Source organism: Vulpes lagopus, chromosome 6 (assembly GCF_018345385.1).
Source record: "Vulpes lagopus strain Blue_001 chromosome 6, ASM1834538v1, whole genome shotgun sequence".
NCBI lineage: Eukaryota > Metazoa > Chordata > Mammalia > Carnivora > Canidae > Vulpes > Vulpes lagopus.
The window spans coordinates 23,276,899-23,295,582 of record NC_054829.1 but is presented as its reverse complement, the minus strand read 5'-3'; the positions used below and the strand labels follow the sequence as shown (position 1 = coordinate 23,295,582).

Below are 18,684 nucleotides of genomic sequence, written 5' to 3'. Positions count from 1 at the left end.
CTCTTCTGGGCAAAATAAGAAAGAGATGTAATGACAACAGGGTAGCAAGCCTAGTAGCCCCAGCCAAAAGGCAATATGGATGTGGCTGCTAAATCAAGGAGTCTGCAAAGCTTACATAAATGGTGCCAACATAAGGACCATGCTATTCAACACAGAACTTTGTGCAAAATAAAAACACTGAAAGGTCCTTAGGTGAGCTGTGTACTCAAGACAAAAGTAAATGTGGCCTTGCTGAGTCGTTCACAGCTATTCTCTCCTGGTGTCTCATGATACCTCCCTCACTACCACAATCTCAGCTGTGTTGAAAGGAGTAAGATGATTAAAGTGGGGCCAAGGTCTCCCTGTTCCTAAAGGAGACTAAAGGCCACACATATGCATCCTATTATGATGGGGAACTCCAGAGAAAAGAAGGACTCAAACTCAGGGCAGGGGCCCACATCTCCAGCTCACTCAACCTCATGGCAGGGGACAGGGACAATCTGCTACGTGCTGGAGGTACAAGAGGTGCTGGGGACTGCAGGAACTCTAGCAGTGTGTACAGTGACTTAAAGAAAAGAGCCCCTAAGCCCAGGGGCTCAAAAGACATAGGAAAATCCACTAGAAAGAAGGGATGACAAGACTATGAAGGGGCTAAGGAAAGAAAAAAGCTTCCTCCCACCCCCCTGCATCCAGTACTCCACACTCTCCACTGGAGACTGGCATACTCTCTGGAGGGCTGCCATATAGTTACTGATGCAGGTCTATTAGACACATAAGTTCAAGGAGGGGAAAGCACCCAAATTTAACTGAGAGGGTTTGAGCCTAGCTCTCAGTGGGGAAGGGAAGGATCAATGACCTTGTAGGTAGGGGCCTGTGCTATTGTTGTGGCTCCCACTGTGGAATGTATACTGGAATTGATCCTATAAATGTCAAAAGAGAATTCTCCCATTCAGGGCTGCCATGTGGTCCAGGAGAAATAATACAAATTCTAAGAAGAGAAAGGGAAATCACAGCCTTACAGTCATAACAGCAGGTGGAGAGGAGAGGCCATTCTCCAGGATAACAGCGCCATCTGCTGGACACAGGAACAAAGCACACACTCTTCAAAAAACAGCCATCAACTTACTACTGTTTTCATTTAAATTGAGTGCCTAACTGATGAAAGCCTTAGGACTCTCCCGCTTGATACTGCCACTCTGGGGTGAGTCACGTTGGGATATAAGGCTAACAGAAAGGCTCAATGAGGCTTGCTGGTCAAATGGAAGTGATATAGCTGGCCTAGTCCTAGATGTATCTTGACTTTAAAAGAGGAGATGGGTGCCCCCACTTTGAGAGAAACTATCTTCCACTCTGCCACCTGAAGCAAAACCACTGACACAGTGGACCTTTGATTCACAGAAGTTCTTCACAAAGCTTGTCCCTGGTTCAATGACAGTGTCCACTGCACAGCAGCAGTTATCCAGTCCCGGTGATAGCTCTGCAAGGCCCACTGCAATAATGGTTGATGGGCCAGTGGGCTGAACTCCAAGTCATCACGCTTGCCCTACACAATATTCCTGAGAAACAGACAAGTTCTATTTCTACTAGATCTTGGGCTTTTGCCATTAGCCTAGTCTCTGGTGTGCCACCTAGAAGACTACATACTGAGAAATTTAAAACACCTCTCTTTAGAGCCAAGAACTGTGGGGAAAAAATCATGGCTGCCTGTCAATGGGACAATCTGGATCACTCCTATAGATGTCCACAGTAAGGGCCAGTATTCTGATCAGACTGACAGAAATCAAGCTACAGATCAAGCCTGTACCAAACAGACTGCAGCCATTGCCACCGGAATTCCTCAGTGCTCCAGGCACTGCTCTACCATCATGGACTGGGCACAAAGTAAAGGACTCTGTTTCTGAATCAGAAGTCATCATTGCTTTGTGGTGACTTGTGACTCCTGCCAAAAGTTGGCCAATTTTGTCCTGTAATAAAGGAGGCCAAATTGCACAGGGCATTGACCCTGCCTCCTCCAAGGAAACTGACAGTATTAGGACTTTGTTCCCCTCTCCAGCCTATCATTGGTACCTCACTGTTACTGACACTTTTTCAAGGCTACAGTGTTGATGCTACTGCTCCTGTCCAATCATCTGACTCCAGATAGTCATTGTAAGACTGGAAACTACTTTTGTCATTCCAAACCATCTAGGGTCTGACAGTAGTGCACCGTTTTTCTGTTTTGTTTTGCTTTGCAATGACCATGAAATAATGAGCCAACAGTCAAGGTATTGGATGATATTCCACACTCCCTACCCTCTGCAGGCACTTGAGATTGTTGAGCACGGAACAGTCTTCTCAAAAAGATTTCTGACTCTATTTCCTTCACCTCCTCCTGGTTCACACCCCTTGGTAAAAGCAGTTAGATCGCCTAATGCAGTCATCACCAGAAAAGGGTTCATCTCCTCTTGGCCACCAACTGGGTAGTGATCAGGACAAAAGAGGTGGACACTTACATAAATGTACATTTTGAAAATTTCGATTCTTCCGGGAGGGACATGATTCGTCTTTCTTTCCCCTAACTCCAGATCAGCAAGGTGGGGGAGGGAGAGGAGATTCAAACTTAATCCAATATGCTAATGTTCATCCTGCCTCCTGCCCTTTCAGTAAAGAGTCCTTTGTCTGACACAGGATTCTCCTGTCTTCTGCTGGCACCCAAGAAACAAAAACAAGCTAATTAACTCACTTCCAAGTAGGAGAGCTCAGATAATTGCGGGCTGGCTTGCTTTTTGGTCAAGGAGTTTCCATTTCTAACATCCACTACACTTTCTAGTCAGGGATACTGACAAAACATGTTATCATTTCGTCAAATGAACCATTTCCAGATTGTGAAAAACTTGTTTCCTCCTTCTAGCTGGAGACTTTTTAAGCTTATCTCATGAAACTTGAGTCCCACAAAATAAATCCTTTAACAAGAATCTCCTCACAAAAGGACCCTAGACCTGCTTCCTGGGGCTCCTGTCACCATCTCTGGGCACACAAATTGTCCCTGCTCCCAAGGATGACTTTTGCCTCGCCTAATGCCTGGAAATCCTGCAGATTAGGAACTCAGGCCTTCCTCAGGTAATTTTGTATTAAGAATTCCCAAAAAAAAAGAAAAAAAAAAAAAGAACTTCCGATTCTCCTCGGAAAGTCAAAGCACTTTTAAAAGCCACTTTTGAGTGGCTTTTATCTGAGACCGCTTCCCCGGATCCTAAAGAATCCCACCGTCACCCGCCAGAGCAAAAGTAGAGCTCTCGTCTCGCGGAGACGCACCCAGCCAAAGCAGCCTCCTGAGAGACCTGTGTCCCCTCCAGCGCAGCCCCGCCCCTCCGCCTGTAATTCCCGCCCCCTCCGTGCCCTCGGGCCAATCAGACGGCGCATCACTCCTGTCACTCACCAGATGTGGCGCGGCTCCTCCAGACGGTGGAAGCGGGTGGCGAAGGACAGCAGCGTCACCAGGGTCAGCAGGGTCCACCGGCCGGCTGCCTCGATGCACCGCGAGCCCCGAGCAGGCCGTTTGGGGCTCCGCGCTGCAGGCTCGGCGGCCACGTCCGGGCCCACAGCCCCGGCACCCTCAATCCCAGCGCGCCCCCGCCGGGGACGCAGCTCGGACCCTGCCGGGCCTCCGCCCACCGCCGGCGGCATCCTGCCCCTCCTCAGGGTCACCCGCCGGCCCGCCGGCACGCTCGGTCTTGCGAGCCGCCCCAGCAAGAAGTCACCCGGGGGCAGCTCGGGGTGCCCTGGGAAATGTAGTTCCCTGCGCCGGCAGCGGGCCCCGGGGCCCCGGCCTCTGGGCTGGGCGGGGGGCGCGGTGGCCGTGCCGGCCGCCAGGAGGCGGCTGGTGGCGCAGAGCATGACGGATCGCACGGGCCGGGCGGGCCGGCCGCGGAGAAAACGGGTTCAAGGAACTGCAACTCCCAGCGGCGTCGGGAAGGGGGGCGTGGCGGCAGGGCGGGGAGAGCCAGAGGAGACCGTAAAGATCATTCCAGTCCAACCCCTCGCTTTACCACGACGGCGGCGTCGGCCCTGACGTGTCGCGGCCTCACGGGGCCTCAGTCCGCGACTACTCCGAGAGTCCCAGGCGCGGAGTCTCCGGGCCTGGAAGAGGGGTGGCCCGAGGGGCGAGATGCAAGCGGGGAAGGTCTGTGCCACGCATCCGGGGAGGAGGGCGCCACTTACAAACCCCGAGAAACGCGGGGGGGCGGGGGGCACGGGTGCGCCCCTCGGCCCCTCCCTCGGCTCTAACAGCGCACAACTCCCAGCATGCAGAGCGCCTCGCGGGCCCTGCTCTGCGCCTGCGCGCTGCGCGCTGGCCGCTGGGGCTCGTAGTCCGGGGAGGTTGGGGACGATGGCCCGCGGGCGGCTCGCGCTGGCGGGGTGCGCGGTGGGGTCGCGGTAGGCTCGCGCTTCAGCGGCCTCTCTCAGTCCTCCCCGCTGGGCCTTCCAGAGGTCGTCCCTTGCCTCCCTCTTCCGTCCAGCCCTGCGGGCTCTTTCCTGGCCGGTCGGCCCGACGGGTCCTAACAGCGTAGACGCTTCCCGGGTGGTGTGCACGTTGAGAGCTCCCGGCGGCGGGGAGGCAGCGGAACGTGGGAGCTCCCCGGGTTCAATCCGCAGTCGGCCCGGCCCGGCCCAGAGCCGCGGGGGCATCGCTGGGGGACGGGGGGGAGCAGGGCCCGAGGATCTGCATGCCTAAGGAGCGCCCCATGAGCCTCTTAAAGCCTTCTCCAAGTTTGAGACCCACCAAGGAGGGTGGCAGGCACAGCAGGTGGAACGTAGCAGCACCCTGGTACTGGATAGCCCTCCCACGCCTCCCACGCCCAAATGGGATCTGGGGAGTCGTTCTGTCAAAACATGCGCGAGAAACGGCTTTAAAATAAAATCTGCTCGAAATGGTCAGAATCCATATTTGAATCGGAAACAGAGTTCCTCCAGGAGTGGTGATGAGATGAATACTTGCTTGGGCTTAAAATTTCGCTCTACACGTGCAGAAAGGAACGCAGGATAGTTTATATCGTTATCGGGGGTAAGAGGAAGAGCAGAAGCTGCTCTGGGTTATGTTTCCTGAAGGCCTGTAAGTAGGAAACCTGAGGACAGTGGTGTTCACAGGGACTCATTTCGTAATAAGATAAGGCATTTCCTCAAGGATTCTAAGCTAATGTCGGAGGCTCCCTAGTGGTCCCATCCCTCACCAGCAGTCCCTGCCTGTCCACCCCAGGCACCCTTCCAGCCTGACCTGGTAAGGCACCTCCACCCCTAATCAGAGGGTACATCTAATTTTGGCCTCCTTCCAAAGACACCTGCTATCTATCACCTCCCCTCCATACCAGGACCATCTTTTTTTCCCCCACGAAAGGTGCCTCCCATACAAGCTGGAACTCCCAGGCTTGTAAACCAACCTGGGCGGGCCCAGGCTCCCGCTGCACCCTGGCCCACCTAGAAGACAGATTTGGTAGTTCAGGGATGGTGAGGGCAGAGTCGCAGAGTTACAGAGCAGTTTGGTGTGCTGGTGGGGAGGGGTGCAGAAGACAAAACTTGGTGAAATGTCTGTAGTCAGAGGGATGGTAGACAGGGGTCAAGAAGTACCAGGGAGGTTAACTCGGAGTCTCTCAACCTTTTTTCTTTTTTTTTTTAAAGATTTTATTTATTCATGAGAGACCAACAGAGAGAGAGGCAGAGACACAGGCAGAGGGAGAAGCAGGCTCCTCGCAGGGAGCCAACGTGGGACTCAGTCCCAGGTCTCCAGGATCATGCTCCGGGCTGAAGGTGGCGCTAAACCGCTGAGCCGCCCGGGCTGCCCATCTCTCAACCTTTAGAGTAGAGATCACACACTCAGCCTCCCCCACAGTGCCTCAAGGTAACAAAAATGAGAGAAGAGGGTCAGGTAGGGGACATGGTAGATCAGAGAGAACATGCCCTAACTGAAGGAGGCTATTAATTGTGTCCTATCTGTAGCTGCTACTCAGGAACCCAAGACCACTGTCTCTAGATCTTTTTTTTTTTTTTTTTTAAGATTTTATTTATTTATTCATGAGAGAGAGAGGCAGAGACACTGGCAGAGGGAGAAGCAGGCTCCATGCAGGGAACCCGATGTGGGACTCGTCTCCGGTCTCCAGGATCATGCCCCGGGCTGAAGGTGGCGCTAAACCGCTGAGCCACCCGGGGTACCCCTGAAACAGTTTTAAATACAAGTAGATCAAATAGAACACTGGGCTGTCATCCTGTGACCTCAGCTTTGGAGTCAGTGGGCATATCCCCCCAATTTTTATGAGACCAGCTAAGAACCTGGAGGGCTGGTGGGTGGTGGGCTGAAAGAGAAGGGCACCAAAGCATTCAAAAACTAGAATTCCTTGTCTTTCTGTCACTGCTGGAAGGAATTCAGCTATCATTTTAAGGCAACCCTTTGTTTTACAGATGAGGGAGAAAAGACTAGAGAGAGAAGGCAGGGACCTGCCCTAGGTCATGCAGAGCTAGTTCCTGCACTGGGACCAGTCCCCCAGGCACAAGTGCTCTCAGCCCACCACACCACATGCACTGCTGCTTCAAAACCAGGACACCAAACCTGGCTTAATCAGGAACATAAAAGGCTTCCCACAAGTTGGAAAGAGATGCCCTTTCTGACCAGAGTCCAAGTTTCCCTGAAGCCTGTCTAGCCCAGCTTCCCCATTGGCTCACGGGATCCACTCCCTTCAGCGTTCCTCCCCCTGCTCTGAAAGTTCTGGGAGAGGGGACATTCCCTGAGAGGCCAAGGGTCACCACAACACCATGACTGAGTCTGGCAAGGTAAGGACGGCACTTGCAGGCTGACTGCCCCCTTGGGGGTCCCTGGGACTTCAGGGATGCATGACGGCGCAGGTTGGAACCGAGGGGCCCCACATAACTGCCAAGGCCTCTGACCTGGAGAGCTCTGAGTCTACCTGAGGTGCAGAAGGAGGCCTGGCAAGATGGGAAGAAACAGTGCTGGCTTGGAACCCCCAAGTCCAAGAGTGTTGCCTCTCCAGGGGGCTCTAGGGGCTGAGAACCCCACAAGCATAGGTTAACATGCATCCTTATCCTGTCTCTCCTCAGCCCATCCTCTACTCCTATTTCCGGAGCTCCTGCTCATGGAGAGTTCGAATCGGTAAGAGCTGTGCCTCCGTCAAGAGCCTGGGGGGGATGGGAGGGGGTAGACAGTGCCCCGAGTGAAAAACTGGCCGGGGACAGAGGGGCATTCTGTGAGACAGGGCACCTCCACCTAGGAAGTCCAACAAGAGGAGCATGGGGGGCGCAGGGAGGGTGGGTTGTTTCTTCTCTTGGGCCCGCCGCCTCTCCCATGCTGCTTTCCAAAGCCACTTAGCAACCCGCTTCAAGCAGGCTCACGAAACCCAGAGGTGCTTGGTAACTGGCAGGGAACAGCTGGCCTTCATCAGTCCTTATCTTATCTGATCTGTCAAATGAAACAGAACTGGCTCATGTCAACCCCAGAGGCTTCGAGAAAGCAGAAACTGGGGCCCTCTGGTCTAGTTCCAGCTTGACCCTGCCCTCCCTCAGCTTCATACAGCCCTTGGCAAAGATCACACGCATAGCTCACACTGAGGGACACCCGTGCTAGTGTTCTTATGTATGTTATTCCATTGACACCCCGGCAACCCTAGGAGGGAGGGGTCGTTATGGTCCCTGTTGTACAGGCGAGGAAACTGAGGCACGGGGACATTAAATAACCTGCCTAAGACTGTGTAGCCAGCAAGAGGCAGAGGCGGAGTCTGAACAGCCAGTCTGACTCCAGAGGTTCTTAACTACGGCACTATGCTGCCTGTCAGATGAGGAGACTGAGGCACAGAAGCTCATTAAGCTCCTCGCCCAAGGTCGCACAGCCAGCAAATGTGATGAAATCTGCAGCTTCTGGGAGGCTGGCCTTCACTGGAAGGCCATCTGCTGTGACCCTCCCCCACCCTGTAGTCCCTTGGTATTTGCTGGAATCAGTAGGCCAGCGCACTGGGTGCCAGAGGACACATTTCTCCAAGAAGACACCGCCCCTGGGGGTATTGTCTCTGCAGGGGCTTCACTTTCCACAGTGGGACTGACCAGGACTGAGGAGGGGCCATGTCTCCCAGGCTCTCTTCAGACTGTGACCTGTCTCATCCTCCTCCCCTCACTCCTTTGCCTTTGCCCAAGACCACCATTCCCATGTTTCAGTACATGTGCGTACACACACACACACACACACACACACACACACAGTCTTCATTAGGTTGATCAAGTGTTTTACCCTCATCTTGTGAGGGAAAATTATCAAAGGGTACAGAGAGGAAATCTGGTCACTGGGAGTCACAGCAGACGCTGTGAGACACCAAAGAGTCCCAATGCCCTGCTTGGAATCGGTAGTAAACAACTCTGATAACAGAGAAAATAGACGAGAAAGGAATTCTTCTCTAGAGGGTGTCACCTGCCTTTCTTTGTGCTTCATGGCCATCCGAGCACCTTTCCTTGGCCCTTAGATGCCTTCATGAGGGAATAATTGCAAGTCTCCAACAGGTAAGCTCTGCTCACCACTGTTTAAGGCCCTGGAGGGGGCAGAGGTAATCAGGCCACTTCCCTGCTGCCCTTCAGCAGCTGCCAGGGTGCCAGGACACATGCCTGTAGAGCACCACCCAGGGGTATGGGGACCCTGTGGGGGGATGGAGAGTAAGACTCTGAGAGTTCAGGGGCAAGAGAGGTGGAACCTCAGGACCTGAGGTGGGGGAGTGGGTGGTGACCAGGGAAGCTGGTAAGACGAAGACAGGGGCCAAGCTGGGCCTTGATCACGTACAGTATGGAGAAAGAAGCCTCCTTTGGCAGCTTCACATAACCTGTGGGGGTATAGCCAGGAGCTGTCCCCTGACTCTGCTGTCTCTTGTAGCTCTGGCCTTGAAAAGCATAGACTACGAGACCATACCTACCAACCTCATAAAGGATGGGGGACAGCAGGTAAGGAGGCCGCCCCCAGAGCACGATGTGGGAGGTGGAGTCTTGGAGAGGGACCCAGCAAAGGGTAGAGACATCTGCCCCCCAGGCGATGAATCTGTTGGCTCTCCCTGATGGGAAGGGGTGGCAGGCTGTGTGGCAAGAGGAGCCATGGGAAGGGCCCAGGTTCCTAGTCTTGTGTCACAGCCTGGCCATTCCATGCCCAGAGAGTGGGCGGCAGTGAGTGGGTTCTTGCGCCGGACATGCCTGGTGGCCACAGTGTGAGGTACAGGGAAAAACACAGAGCCCAGCCTTTGGGGTGAATCCTGTAGCTCAGCAGCCAATGGGTTGGGGGATCTGCATGGATTCCCCTGGGCATCTCTCTGGAGCCAGGGCTTTTTCTGCGGGAGGGAGGTGCGGATGGGCTGCAGGCCTGGGGTCTTGCTGCTGGCCTGGGTCTGCGTTAGCCAACTTGGACTAGGGTACCATGCTCATCAGGTCCTTGTCTCCACAGTTCTCTAAAGAATTCCAGGCACTGAATCCCATGAAACAGGTGCCAGTCCTGAAGATAGATGGAATCACCATTGGCCAGTCAGTGAGTGCAGGGCCTGGGGGGCCCCTTGGGAGAGCAGTGCCCCGAATGAGAGGTCCCCCACCCTGGTCCCCTGCATGTAGGCAGGCGCCTAGCCCTTAGTGGGGATGTGATAAGTTCATGTTAGAGGGGGGAGGTCTGCTGGTTGTTTGGGGAAACAGGGGGGACTCGGGCATTATGGGGAAGCAAGTTCTGCAGGAACTCCCTGGGGCAGATCTGGCTTCATGGAGGCTCAGAGGGTCGAGCTGAAGAGGATGAGGAGGAGCTTGCTGGCCCTGTCACTCTGGTCCAGGGGTCCCCATGCCCTGCCCGTGCCTCACTGCTCCTCTCCAAACAGCTGGCCATCATTGAGTACCTGGAGGAGACACGGCCCACGCCCCGACTCCTGCCTCAGGACCCGAAGAAGAGGGCCTATGTGCACATGATTTCCCATCTCATCGTCAGTGGCATCCAACCTCTGCAGGTGTGGCTGGGTGCCTGCATCCCTGCACACCTCTCGCGTGCCTCCCCTCATGTGCTCCTGCCTTTAGACACACGCTGAAGTATGAGGTGCCACAGCAGGGCACCCAGCTTGGGAGTGGGGGTGGCAGGAGGACAGGAAGGATCCCCAGCGGTTTAGATGCAGACTGTGTGGCAGGAGGGGTGAGGGATCCCAGGAATCATCGGCCGTCCTGGGTCCCCGGCCACATTCTGAGAAGCCCCAGGTTTCCAAGGACTCATCTGGAGGTGCTTGAGGATGGGGAAGGGCCAAGTGGCAGGGAGAGGCTGATCAGCACCGACCAAGACCCGGACCCCTCCCCTCCCAGCCATGTCCCCCGACCTTTAACCAGAAAAGCCTCCCTCTCATCTGTACTCTAAATTGGGAGTCTCAAAAGATTTCATTTTTAAAAGTTTTCACTGGTTAAAAAAATAATAATAATGATAAGTATTAAAGAAATTCATCTGTGTTAACTCCTGACTTTGCAAATGAGGAAATAGCCCCAGAAAAGAGAGGGACTTTGCAGAGTCACTCAGCTAAGTATGGCAGAGCAAGGACCAGAGCCCAGGACCCCCGACTGTGCACTGTGCCCTCATCCCCAGGATACCTTGTCTTGTTTAACAAAGGAGGTGGGGGCAGACCGTCCCATTTTACAGATGAGGAAGCCAGAGCTCAGAAGTGAAACGGTTCCAAGGCTGTAAGGATGGAACCAGAGTCCAGATCTCCTGAAAGCCCGTCCTGTGCTCCTCCTCCATCTATCCTCACCACCACCACCACCACCACCACCACCACCACCACCACCACCCCCCGCCCGCATGCCACACCCCCCTCTCCACAAGGGGCCATGTAAAGGAGACATATTGGTTGCCAGAGAGATGGGCCTCAGGTCATGGCCACCCACTTTAAAGCCACAGATTGTCCTGTGCCCCAACCCTTCACATCTCTGCTGGGGCCACAAGCTTCCAGACAATGGGCCATTCAGGCAACCTGGAAAGGTTGCTGCTGGGATCACTCTCCCCCACCCCACTGCCCCTCTCCCCATCCACCCTCAGTGCCCTGATGGGAAGAGGGGGCTTATGGAGCCCAGGAGGGGACAGATGGACAGCCAGGGGCAGGTGGGAACAGAGCTTCCCTGAGGGGGTTTGGCTGGGAGTCAGGCCTAGCCTGGCTCCCACAGCCAGTCACAGATTATCCTTGGTTTTACAGAACCTGTCTGTCCTGAAACAACTGAGACAGGAGAACAGTCTGCCCTGGGCCCAGAAAGCCATCAGTTCTGGCTTCGAAGGTGAGTCCTTCGGCCTGAAAGCCCCCCTGTGACAGCTCAGAGAAATGGCCCTTGTGCCTAGGGCCCTGGGCATCTGCAACAGCCTCCCAGGCTCTTTGCTCTTGACAGTGGCATGGGTGGGGGTGGGACTGGGGGGCAGGGCTGAGGAGGCAGTGGGGCTGGATGGCATCCAAATGTGGCCTCAACCTCTGGCACTTCTGGGAACCTCAGCACCTAAGCCCCAACTCTTTGGAGCTGGATGGTCCAGCCTCTGCAGCCGGGAAGCAGAGGCCAGTAGGGTGCTGGCCCATCCATGTGAGAGCGGCTGCCTTGGCTAGTGGCAGGTCTTGTCCCTTCTCCGGGAGGGAATGGCAGCTGGATCTGAGGAGCCCAGGGAGACTTCACTTGTCCCTGCGTCCCCGCAACTCTCTCCAGATCTGGTTGTCATATTCCCTCTAGCACGCATGCCCCAGCCTGTCACTCAGATAGCCGCCCATTTCAGAACTCTGGGGGCCGAGGTCCATTCTGTGCCCAGAGTAAGATTATTCACGTCCCCACAGCTCTGGAGCAGATCCTGCAGGGCACAGCAGGGAAATACTGTGTGGGAGATGAGGTGAGCCCTCCCGTGCCCCACTCCCCGCCTTCCCACAACAGCCTTCTCCCTCCATCCCAGGGCAGGCGTGGGCAAGGGTGGGGGAGGCCTGAGGGTAGGGGTGGGGGGAGGGACTGAGATCCACCCACACAAGCCCAGGGGAGAAGAGGAGAGGGGTGGGGCGGTGGGGATAGGTTAGAAGAGCCAGATGCTCTTCACAGGAGTGTCACAGGCTGGCACCCCAGTGGACACACCCCACCCAGCCTGTGAGCATGTGCTCTGATGCAAACCCACCCAACCCTCTTTCAGGTGACTATGGCTGATCTCTGCTTAGTGCCTCAGGTGGCAAACGCTGAAAGGTAAGAGAGCACCCTGCCACCCTCCGTGTTGCACCTGGTTCCTCCCCTCACAATGCCCAGCCTCCTCCCACAGGCCCTGACTTCAGAGGCTGGGGAAGCATCTCACATAGAAACTCTCCCGAACTGTGCCAGGCCTCACAGCTCCCGTGGCCTGGAGGGCACAGCAGCAGAGATGAGTGGAATGCCCCCTGGCAGGCCCCATCATAGTGCATAGGATCCTCTATAGCCTCTGCTCCTAAGGAGGTGGCTTGCCTGGTGCACAGCCCTGAGAAGAAACCACCCCAAGAGCCTGCTGCCCCCGCCATGGTGGGTCTGTGCCTCGCTCTGCTTTCCTCCATCAGCCTGTCAGTGAGGCAGGAAAGAGTACCCCTCTGAAAGGCATCACACCAGCCACCATTGGGACAGGGAGAGGTTATGACACATTTGCTGCCCCCGGGAAGCTTATGATGTGGGTGGAGAGGTCATCTCCATGTGTAAATGACAGGCACTGTGCCTTACACATAGTAGGTTCTTTTTTCAAATATTTTATTTATCTGAGAGACAGAGCATAAGCAGGGGGAGCAGCAGGTGGAGGGAGAGGGAGAAGCAGGGTCTCCGTTGAGCAGGGAGCTCGATCCCAGGACCCCAGGATCATGACCCAAGCCAAAGGCAAATGCTGAACCAACTGAGCCACCCAGGTGCCCCCTCATAGTAGGTTCTCGATGAGTAGCCATTGCTTGGAATAGGAACAGTAGGCAACAGAGAGGCAACTCAACCACATGGGCACAGCATCAGACCCGCCATCCCCAGAGCTGCCTGTGAATAAGGCCCCCACGTGGCAGGGCAGCTTCCTGGGCCTTCTCCAGTCAGCCCCAGCAGCCTCATCCAGCCCACCTCTGAGCCCTCTGAGCTTCCCACAGGGTAGTCTCCCTAAGCCCCAGCAGACCTGGTGCTGAGACGGTGTTAGATGGGTGTTTCTCTGCCGCAGGTTCGAGGTGGATCTCACTCCCTATCCTGCCATCAGCCGCATCAACAAGACGCTGCTGACCTTGGAGGCTTTCCAAGTGTCTCACCCCTGCCGGCAGCCAGACACCCCCCCTGAGCTGAGGGCCTAGCTCTCTAACTGTGCCCTGTGGGCAAGGGGGCAGGGAGGGGGTGCAGGAGCAGAAGCCGGGGGTGGGGGGGTGGGGGGGGTTGGCGAACAGGCCTGGAACCAAGCGAGTCCTCCCTGGAGGAGCAGGAGGCTTACACTTGAACTTGGACTCTAGCCTTGGATCTGCCTTCCCACTGAACATCTTTGTGCCTCAGTTACCTCATCTGTCAAATGTGGGGAGAGGATGCTGGGAGGGAGAGAGAGAGGGAGGACTGCAGGAATGTTACCTGTCATTTGTTTGTGGGGGCGGTTGTGAAGATGCGGTGAGAACGCAGGCTTAAAACGCCTGGCAGGTTCCACCAGAGAGGTAAGGGAGCCTGTGCACCTCTTCCCCTCCCTCCGGCTGTGCCTGACTCCCAAGGATGCCCACGCTGAGATTTGATCATTAAACTGAAGCCCCAGCCTCTGGCTTGTTCGGTTAAGGCTGAGCTGCGTTCCAGAAGATGAATGCTCTTCCTAGCTGGAATCCCCATGTGTCTGGGCCGGGAGAGGAAGTCAGCCAGCCGCTTGCCCACCCTGTGGGAGGCCTGGCCCCTGGCCCCTCAGAGCAGTGGAGAGAAGGGAGTCCGAAAGCCTGCCTGAGAGAATCAGACCAGATCCAGAAGAGAACAGATAGAAGCAGCAGGAAGGAAAGCATTTTGTGACCAGCTGAGTTCCCGGGGCTAGGTTGGTACCAGTAAGTGTCCCACTGGAGCACAGAGAGGCGCACAGGCCCTCTCAGCCCAGTGCCACGTCTCAGGGGCAGCCTTCTCCAGACCAGTCCCAGGAGTGGGCACTGCAGATAAATCCAGTCACAAATGGCCCAGGAGTCGGAGGCAGGCTCCCCCGTGGGCAGCGTGAACTGCACTGCCCAGGCTGTTCAGGACCCCACCCAGGACTCAGCTTACCCTGAGGCCCCTTCTGGGAGGGGAACGAGATGACTTCTGTGTCCTGTACCTGGGATTTCATTTCCCCTGTGTGGCTAAGGTTTAAACAGTAAGTTAAGGTAGATGTATCTGGTCCAAATAGAAACCACCACTTTCAGCCACGAGTCCCATTTTCTTTAGAATGACCCAAGTGGGCCACTCTTGTTCCCGAGACACATTTGTCCTGGCAGAGCCAGAAAAAAGGACAGGACAGTAGATGAGACCCAGCAGTGGTGAGGGGACTCGGGGGCTCCCCTGCTCTGTCACCATCTCTCCCTCAGCTCATTCCAGGCCTGCCTGGCTGGGTGAAGCCCACCCATACTCTCTTCAGGAAACCTTGAGACACTAATCTCATCCCTCAGCCCAGGGAGCAGGAATGGCACCTGATTTGGACATTTGAGGTTGAAGGTGAATAAAGGCCCCGTAGATTTGAAAGGTGGAACTAACTCCAGGGAGAGAAGGCTGGCCCCAGCTCCAGGCAGTGCTCCCTCAGCCCCAGGCAGCCGGCCTCCCTGGCCCTGGAGGGATAGTGCAAGCGCAATGGGGGAGGAGCAACGCACAAGGCCAGATGGGCTGCTGCTGCCACTTCCCAGGGGTTGAGGCGGCGGCTGGCACCTTTGGGAGCCCACATGATTGGAACTGGTCTCCACCACTGCTGAGCTTGCGGAGTTCCTCCTCCCAGTCCCATCACCAGGCAACAGACGAGACTTCTGGGAAGTAAGGGAGTTAGATTGAGTCGCATCTGAGAGTGGGTACAGGGACGGACAACCTGCCCTGAGTGATTCTAGAGACGACTCAGTACAGTGAGGGGGTGAATGGGTTTTCCTGGACGAAAACTGGTGACTGGCCTATTCCGGCTGGTGATGGGCTGGCCACTCCCTCCATTCAGTCCACCAGCTTGCAGTGAGACTTCCCCAGTGACTACCCTGGCTGGGAGCTAGGATGTGTGGCCTTGTGACTGGGAATGTGGCAGACTTGGCCCTTGCTCCTTCTGAGCTTTTGTCCCTCATTTACTATGGGAAGTTTACTTGGCCACTTGAACTCTGCTGCTCAATGTGGCTGGTCTGTTGTCCATCTGCTTCTCTGATCCAAAAATGACTTCTAAGAGTTGCCATGTTTCAGCTCAGGTCTCCTAAACACAGAGTATTAACCTATTAAACCTGGGACTCTATCAGCCAGCCTAAAACTGGTGGCAAAAGCTAAATGGCTTTTAAAGAAATTAAGTCAGGTACACAGGCGCTATAGCCTCTGTTGTCACAACATTATAGAAACCATCCCTCATCTGTGGCACAAAACCCATGTTACATATTTTTCTCATATTTCCCATAGTTCCAGTCCTCTGTTCAACAGGACTTTCCTGGTATGTGTCAGATGTAAAGCGAAAATCAGCCATGGGTGGATGGGGAGGAGAGAGAACAAATGTGGGTTTTCCTCTGGGCTCAGTAGAGATCCTTGGGGTTCCATTTCTGAGGCCCTCTTTCTTGCTTTCCCCAGAACCCCTAACCCCCAAACTCAGACAAACTTGACCTTCCCCACAAACACAGAAATGTGTCTAAGCCAGAGAAACTCACTCAGGGATCCACAGAGGTGATTTACCTGGAATGTGCTGGGTTCTTGCAAGCATTCCCACATCAATGGGAAGTGACTAAACCTTTGTGGCTCTTGGCTCCACTGGCTTTTTAGGAGGATGATGGTCCATCTTCTTATCTCATGATATTTTTATAAAGGAGATCTTTGTGTGTGTGTTTTTTTTAAGATTTCATTTATTCATGAGAGATACAGAGAGAGGCAGAAACACAGGCAGAAGGAAAAGCAGGCTCCCTGTGGGGAACCTGATGCTCAACTCAATCCCAGGACCCCAGGATCTCGACCTGAGCTGAAGACAGACACCCAAGCACTGAGCCACCCAGGTGCCCTGGATATTGTATTTTAAAGCCAGAACCTAAACCTCAGGAGCTTTCCACACAGCTGGTAGCACCACGGGCTGGTCTCAGGACCAGGGCTGGGGAACCCCCTTGCCACCTTCTTCACTCAGACCTGAGGAGAGTGCCTGGGTGCTCAAGGGCCTGCAACCACTCTGGGTGTCTCCCACGGGCTTCCGGGGACCAGGCCGATGAGGAAGTGATGGAACTGGGGGCCAAGTCTGCCACATTCCCAGTCACAAGGGGCTAAGAGAAGGCAGGCCCAGGGACCCACCAGCCCAGGGCAAACAGGGATGGGGAAGGGGTGTACGGAGAGGGGCTTGGGATGCACAGAGGCTCTGGCCTTGCTGGAGGACCACAGCTTATGAGAAAGGAGAGTGGTCTGGTCTCTGGGCTTGGGGTTTTGAGTCAGAGTGAGGCTATTGCTGTGTTCCAGCCCTGGGCCCTCCGTGGAGTCCAGGTCACCAGCATGGTTAGCTGACCTGCTGTTGAGGGATGTGGAGACCCAAGACTGCTGGCCTCAGCCCTCTGCACTGAGAACCCTCCTCCGGGGACCTGTGGCTGGATACATGAGAGAGAGGAGGACCCTCTTTGTTTCCAGAGACAATGCGGCATTTGTAAGCCATCTTCCCTGCATGAGAACAGAGTTCCCTGTAGAACTCTGGGACCCCACTCCTGACCACCCTCTTAACCCCCATGCTGTGCAAGGTGACTAGCCTTGCTCCGTAAGTGCTTCTTAGATGGAAATATGTCCTCCCTGTACAGCCATGGCTGGCCACCACTCCTGGAATGTCTCTCCCCTTTGAGGGGCCCTAGAAGATCTTGAAGGAGCAGATTTTTCCCTATGTGCAGAGACTGGTGTCTAGAGGTCAGACCAAATGGCTCTGAAAGCTTAGCAATAATGAGGCTTCTCTAAAGGGTTTGGAAAGCTACCTCTTCTGACTTCCTTAGGTCTGCAAATAAGCTCTTGTCTTCAGGGGCCAGATATATCTCTCAACTCAAAACCATCACCTTTTCAGGGGATACTTTCCAGCAGGGGCTTCTCTCCAAAGGCTGAGTGGGTGGTAAGAGTCATGTCCTTCATTTCCACCTCAGTTGTCAGGTGTGTGGAGAACAACTGGCAGATCCCTGACTGGTACGTCGGAGGCCACAAGGGGCCTGATCTACTTGCCACGGTGGGGGTGGCTGGAGGGGATGACAGATGTGCAGATGCTGGAGTGGCCTGATGGGTAATTGAGTGGAAAGGGTTTTTCACCGCTATAGAAGTAGGAGGTCCTGGGAAGTACTTTAGAAGGATGAAAACAGTAAGAAGGAGCTGCCAGGAAATACTTGAGGACAAAGCAAAATATGTAGGATTTTGTCCCAAAGCAATTTTATACATCTATTAAGGAAAGTAGTAAAGCTGACTGAACACACGGTGCATGCACCTACTTGTAAGAACTCATATCGGCTACACCTAACTTTATTTATTTTTAAAGATCTTATTTATTTATTCATGAGAGACAGAGAGAGAGGCAGAGATACAGGCAGAGAGAGAAGCAGGCTCCCTGCAGGGAGCCCGATGTGGCACTGGATTCTGGGTCTCCAGGATCATGCCCTGGGCTGAAGGCAGCACTAAACCGCTGAGCCACCCAGGCTGCCCTCCACCTAACTTTTTTTTTTTTTTTTAAGATTTATTTATTTATTTATTCATGAGAGACACAGAGAGAGAGAGGCAGAGACACAGGCAGAGGGAGAAGCAGGCTCCATGCAGGGAGCCCGACGTGGGACTCGATCCTGGGTTGCCAGAATCACACACCCTGGGCTAAAGGAGGCGCTAAACTGCTGAGCCCTGGGCTGCCCCTTCCACCTAACTTTTAAACGTAACTTATTTAGCTCTCCATTCCAAAGTCACTAGCAGGTGACATTCCACTTTGGGAGAATATGTGAACTAACAGGGCTGCTGAGTTTAGCCAGAACCTCATAGGTTAAAGAATATCAAACTGAATGTCAAAAGCTGTAAATATAATCCTGAGCTATGTCAGAGTCAATGATATGACAAGAGTGCTCTTATGTTTTTTCTTTCTAAGTTTTTATTATTTTAGAGAGATTGAGAGAGAGAACAGGGGGAGGGGCGGGATCACAAGCAGACTCCACGCCCAGCACGGAGCCCAACACAGGGCTCTATCTTACGACCCTGAGATCATGACTTGAGCCGAAATCAAGATCGGATGCTTAACTGATTGAGCCACCCAGATGCCCCAACAGGAGTGCCTTTAAAAGTTAAAAAATAACCCTCGATATGGGGCACCTGGCTGGCATAGTCAGTGAAGCGTGCAACCCATGACCTTAGGGCTGTGAGTTCAAGCCCCATGTCGGGTATAGAGAGTACTTAAAAATAAAATCTGAAAAATAAATAAAATAACCTTCAGTATGCTATGTGTTAGCAGTGGCATACTACATTCAGCATATCCAAACATAACTCACTAAAGATCCCTAACTCCATGTACCCTGCCTGGTCTTTTTATTGATCATGCTGTAGTTT

At 54.2% G+C, this 18,684-nt stretch overlaps 2 protein-coding genes across 4 annotated transcripts in view; one reads left to right on the top strand and one right to left on the bottom strand.

Moving 5' to 3' along the window:
- Nucleotides 1-3,929, bottom strand: part of POMT2 (protein O-mannosyltransferase 2) — a 41,762-nt gene extending 37,833 nt beyond the window's left edge. Inside the window, exon 1 of the mRNA XM_041758987.1 lies at nt 3,395-3,929. Coding sequence (XP_041614921.1) covers nt 3,395-3,852 — 458 coding nt within the window. The 5' untranslated portion in view covers nt 3,853-3,929. The remainder of the gene's footprint in view (nt 1-3,394) is intronic.
- Nucleotides 3,930-3,983: 54 nt separating this feature from the next.
- GSTZ1 (glutathione S-transferase zeta 1) lies at nt 3,984-13,734 on the top strand. Of its 3 annotated transcripts, none has more exons than XM_041758990.1 (9): nt 3,984-4,138; nt 7,063-7,114; nt 8,873-8,940; nt 9,431-9,511; nt 9,846-9,971; nt 11,193-11,271; nt 11,811-11,863; nt 12,152-12,201; nt 13,169-13,734. In XM_041758990.1, the coding sequence occupies exons 1-9, from the start codon at nt 4,124-4,126 to the stop codon at nt 13,293-13,295; spliced, it is 651 nt and encodes a 216-aa protein (XP_041614924.1). In that variant the 5' UTR covers nt 3,984-4,123; the 3' UTR covers nt 13,296-13,734. The 3 variants fall into 3 exon arrangements, with proteins under 3 accessions (XP_041614924.1, XP_041614923.1, XP_041614925.1); XM_041758989.1 differs by lacking the exon at nt 3,984-4,138 and adding an exon at nt 6,673-6,777; XM_041758991.1 differs by lacking the exons at nt 3,984-4,138; nt 7,063-7,114 and adding an exon at nt 8,472-8,508.
- The last annotated feature ends 4,950 nt before the right edge of the window (nt 13,735-18,684 follow it).

Bases quoted from the DNA above. Each gene is read 5' to 3' on its own strand.
- GSTZ1 (XM_041758989.1), top strand. The intron at 11,272-11,810 runs GTGAGTCCTTCG...ACGTCCCCACAG, and splicing joins CATCAGTTCTGGCTTCGAAG to CTCTGGAGCAGATCCTGCAG. The intron at 11,864-12,151 runs GTGAGCCCTCCC...ACCCTCTTTCAG, and splicing joins AATACTGTGTGGGAGATGAG to GTGACTATGGCTGATCTCTG.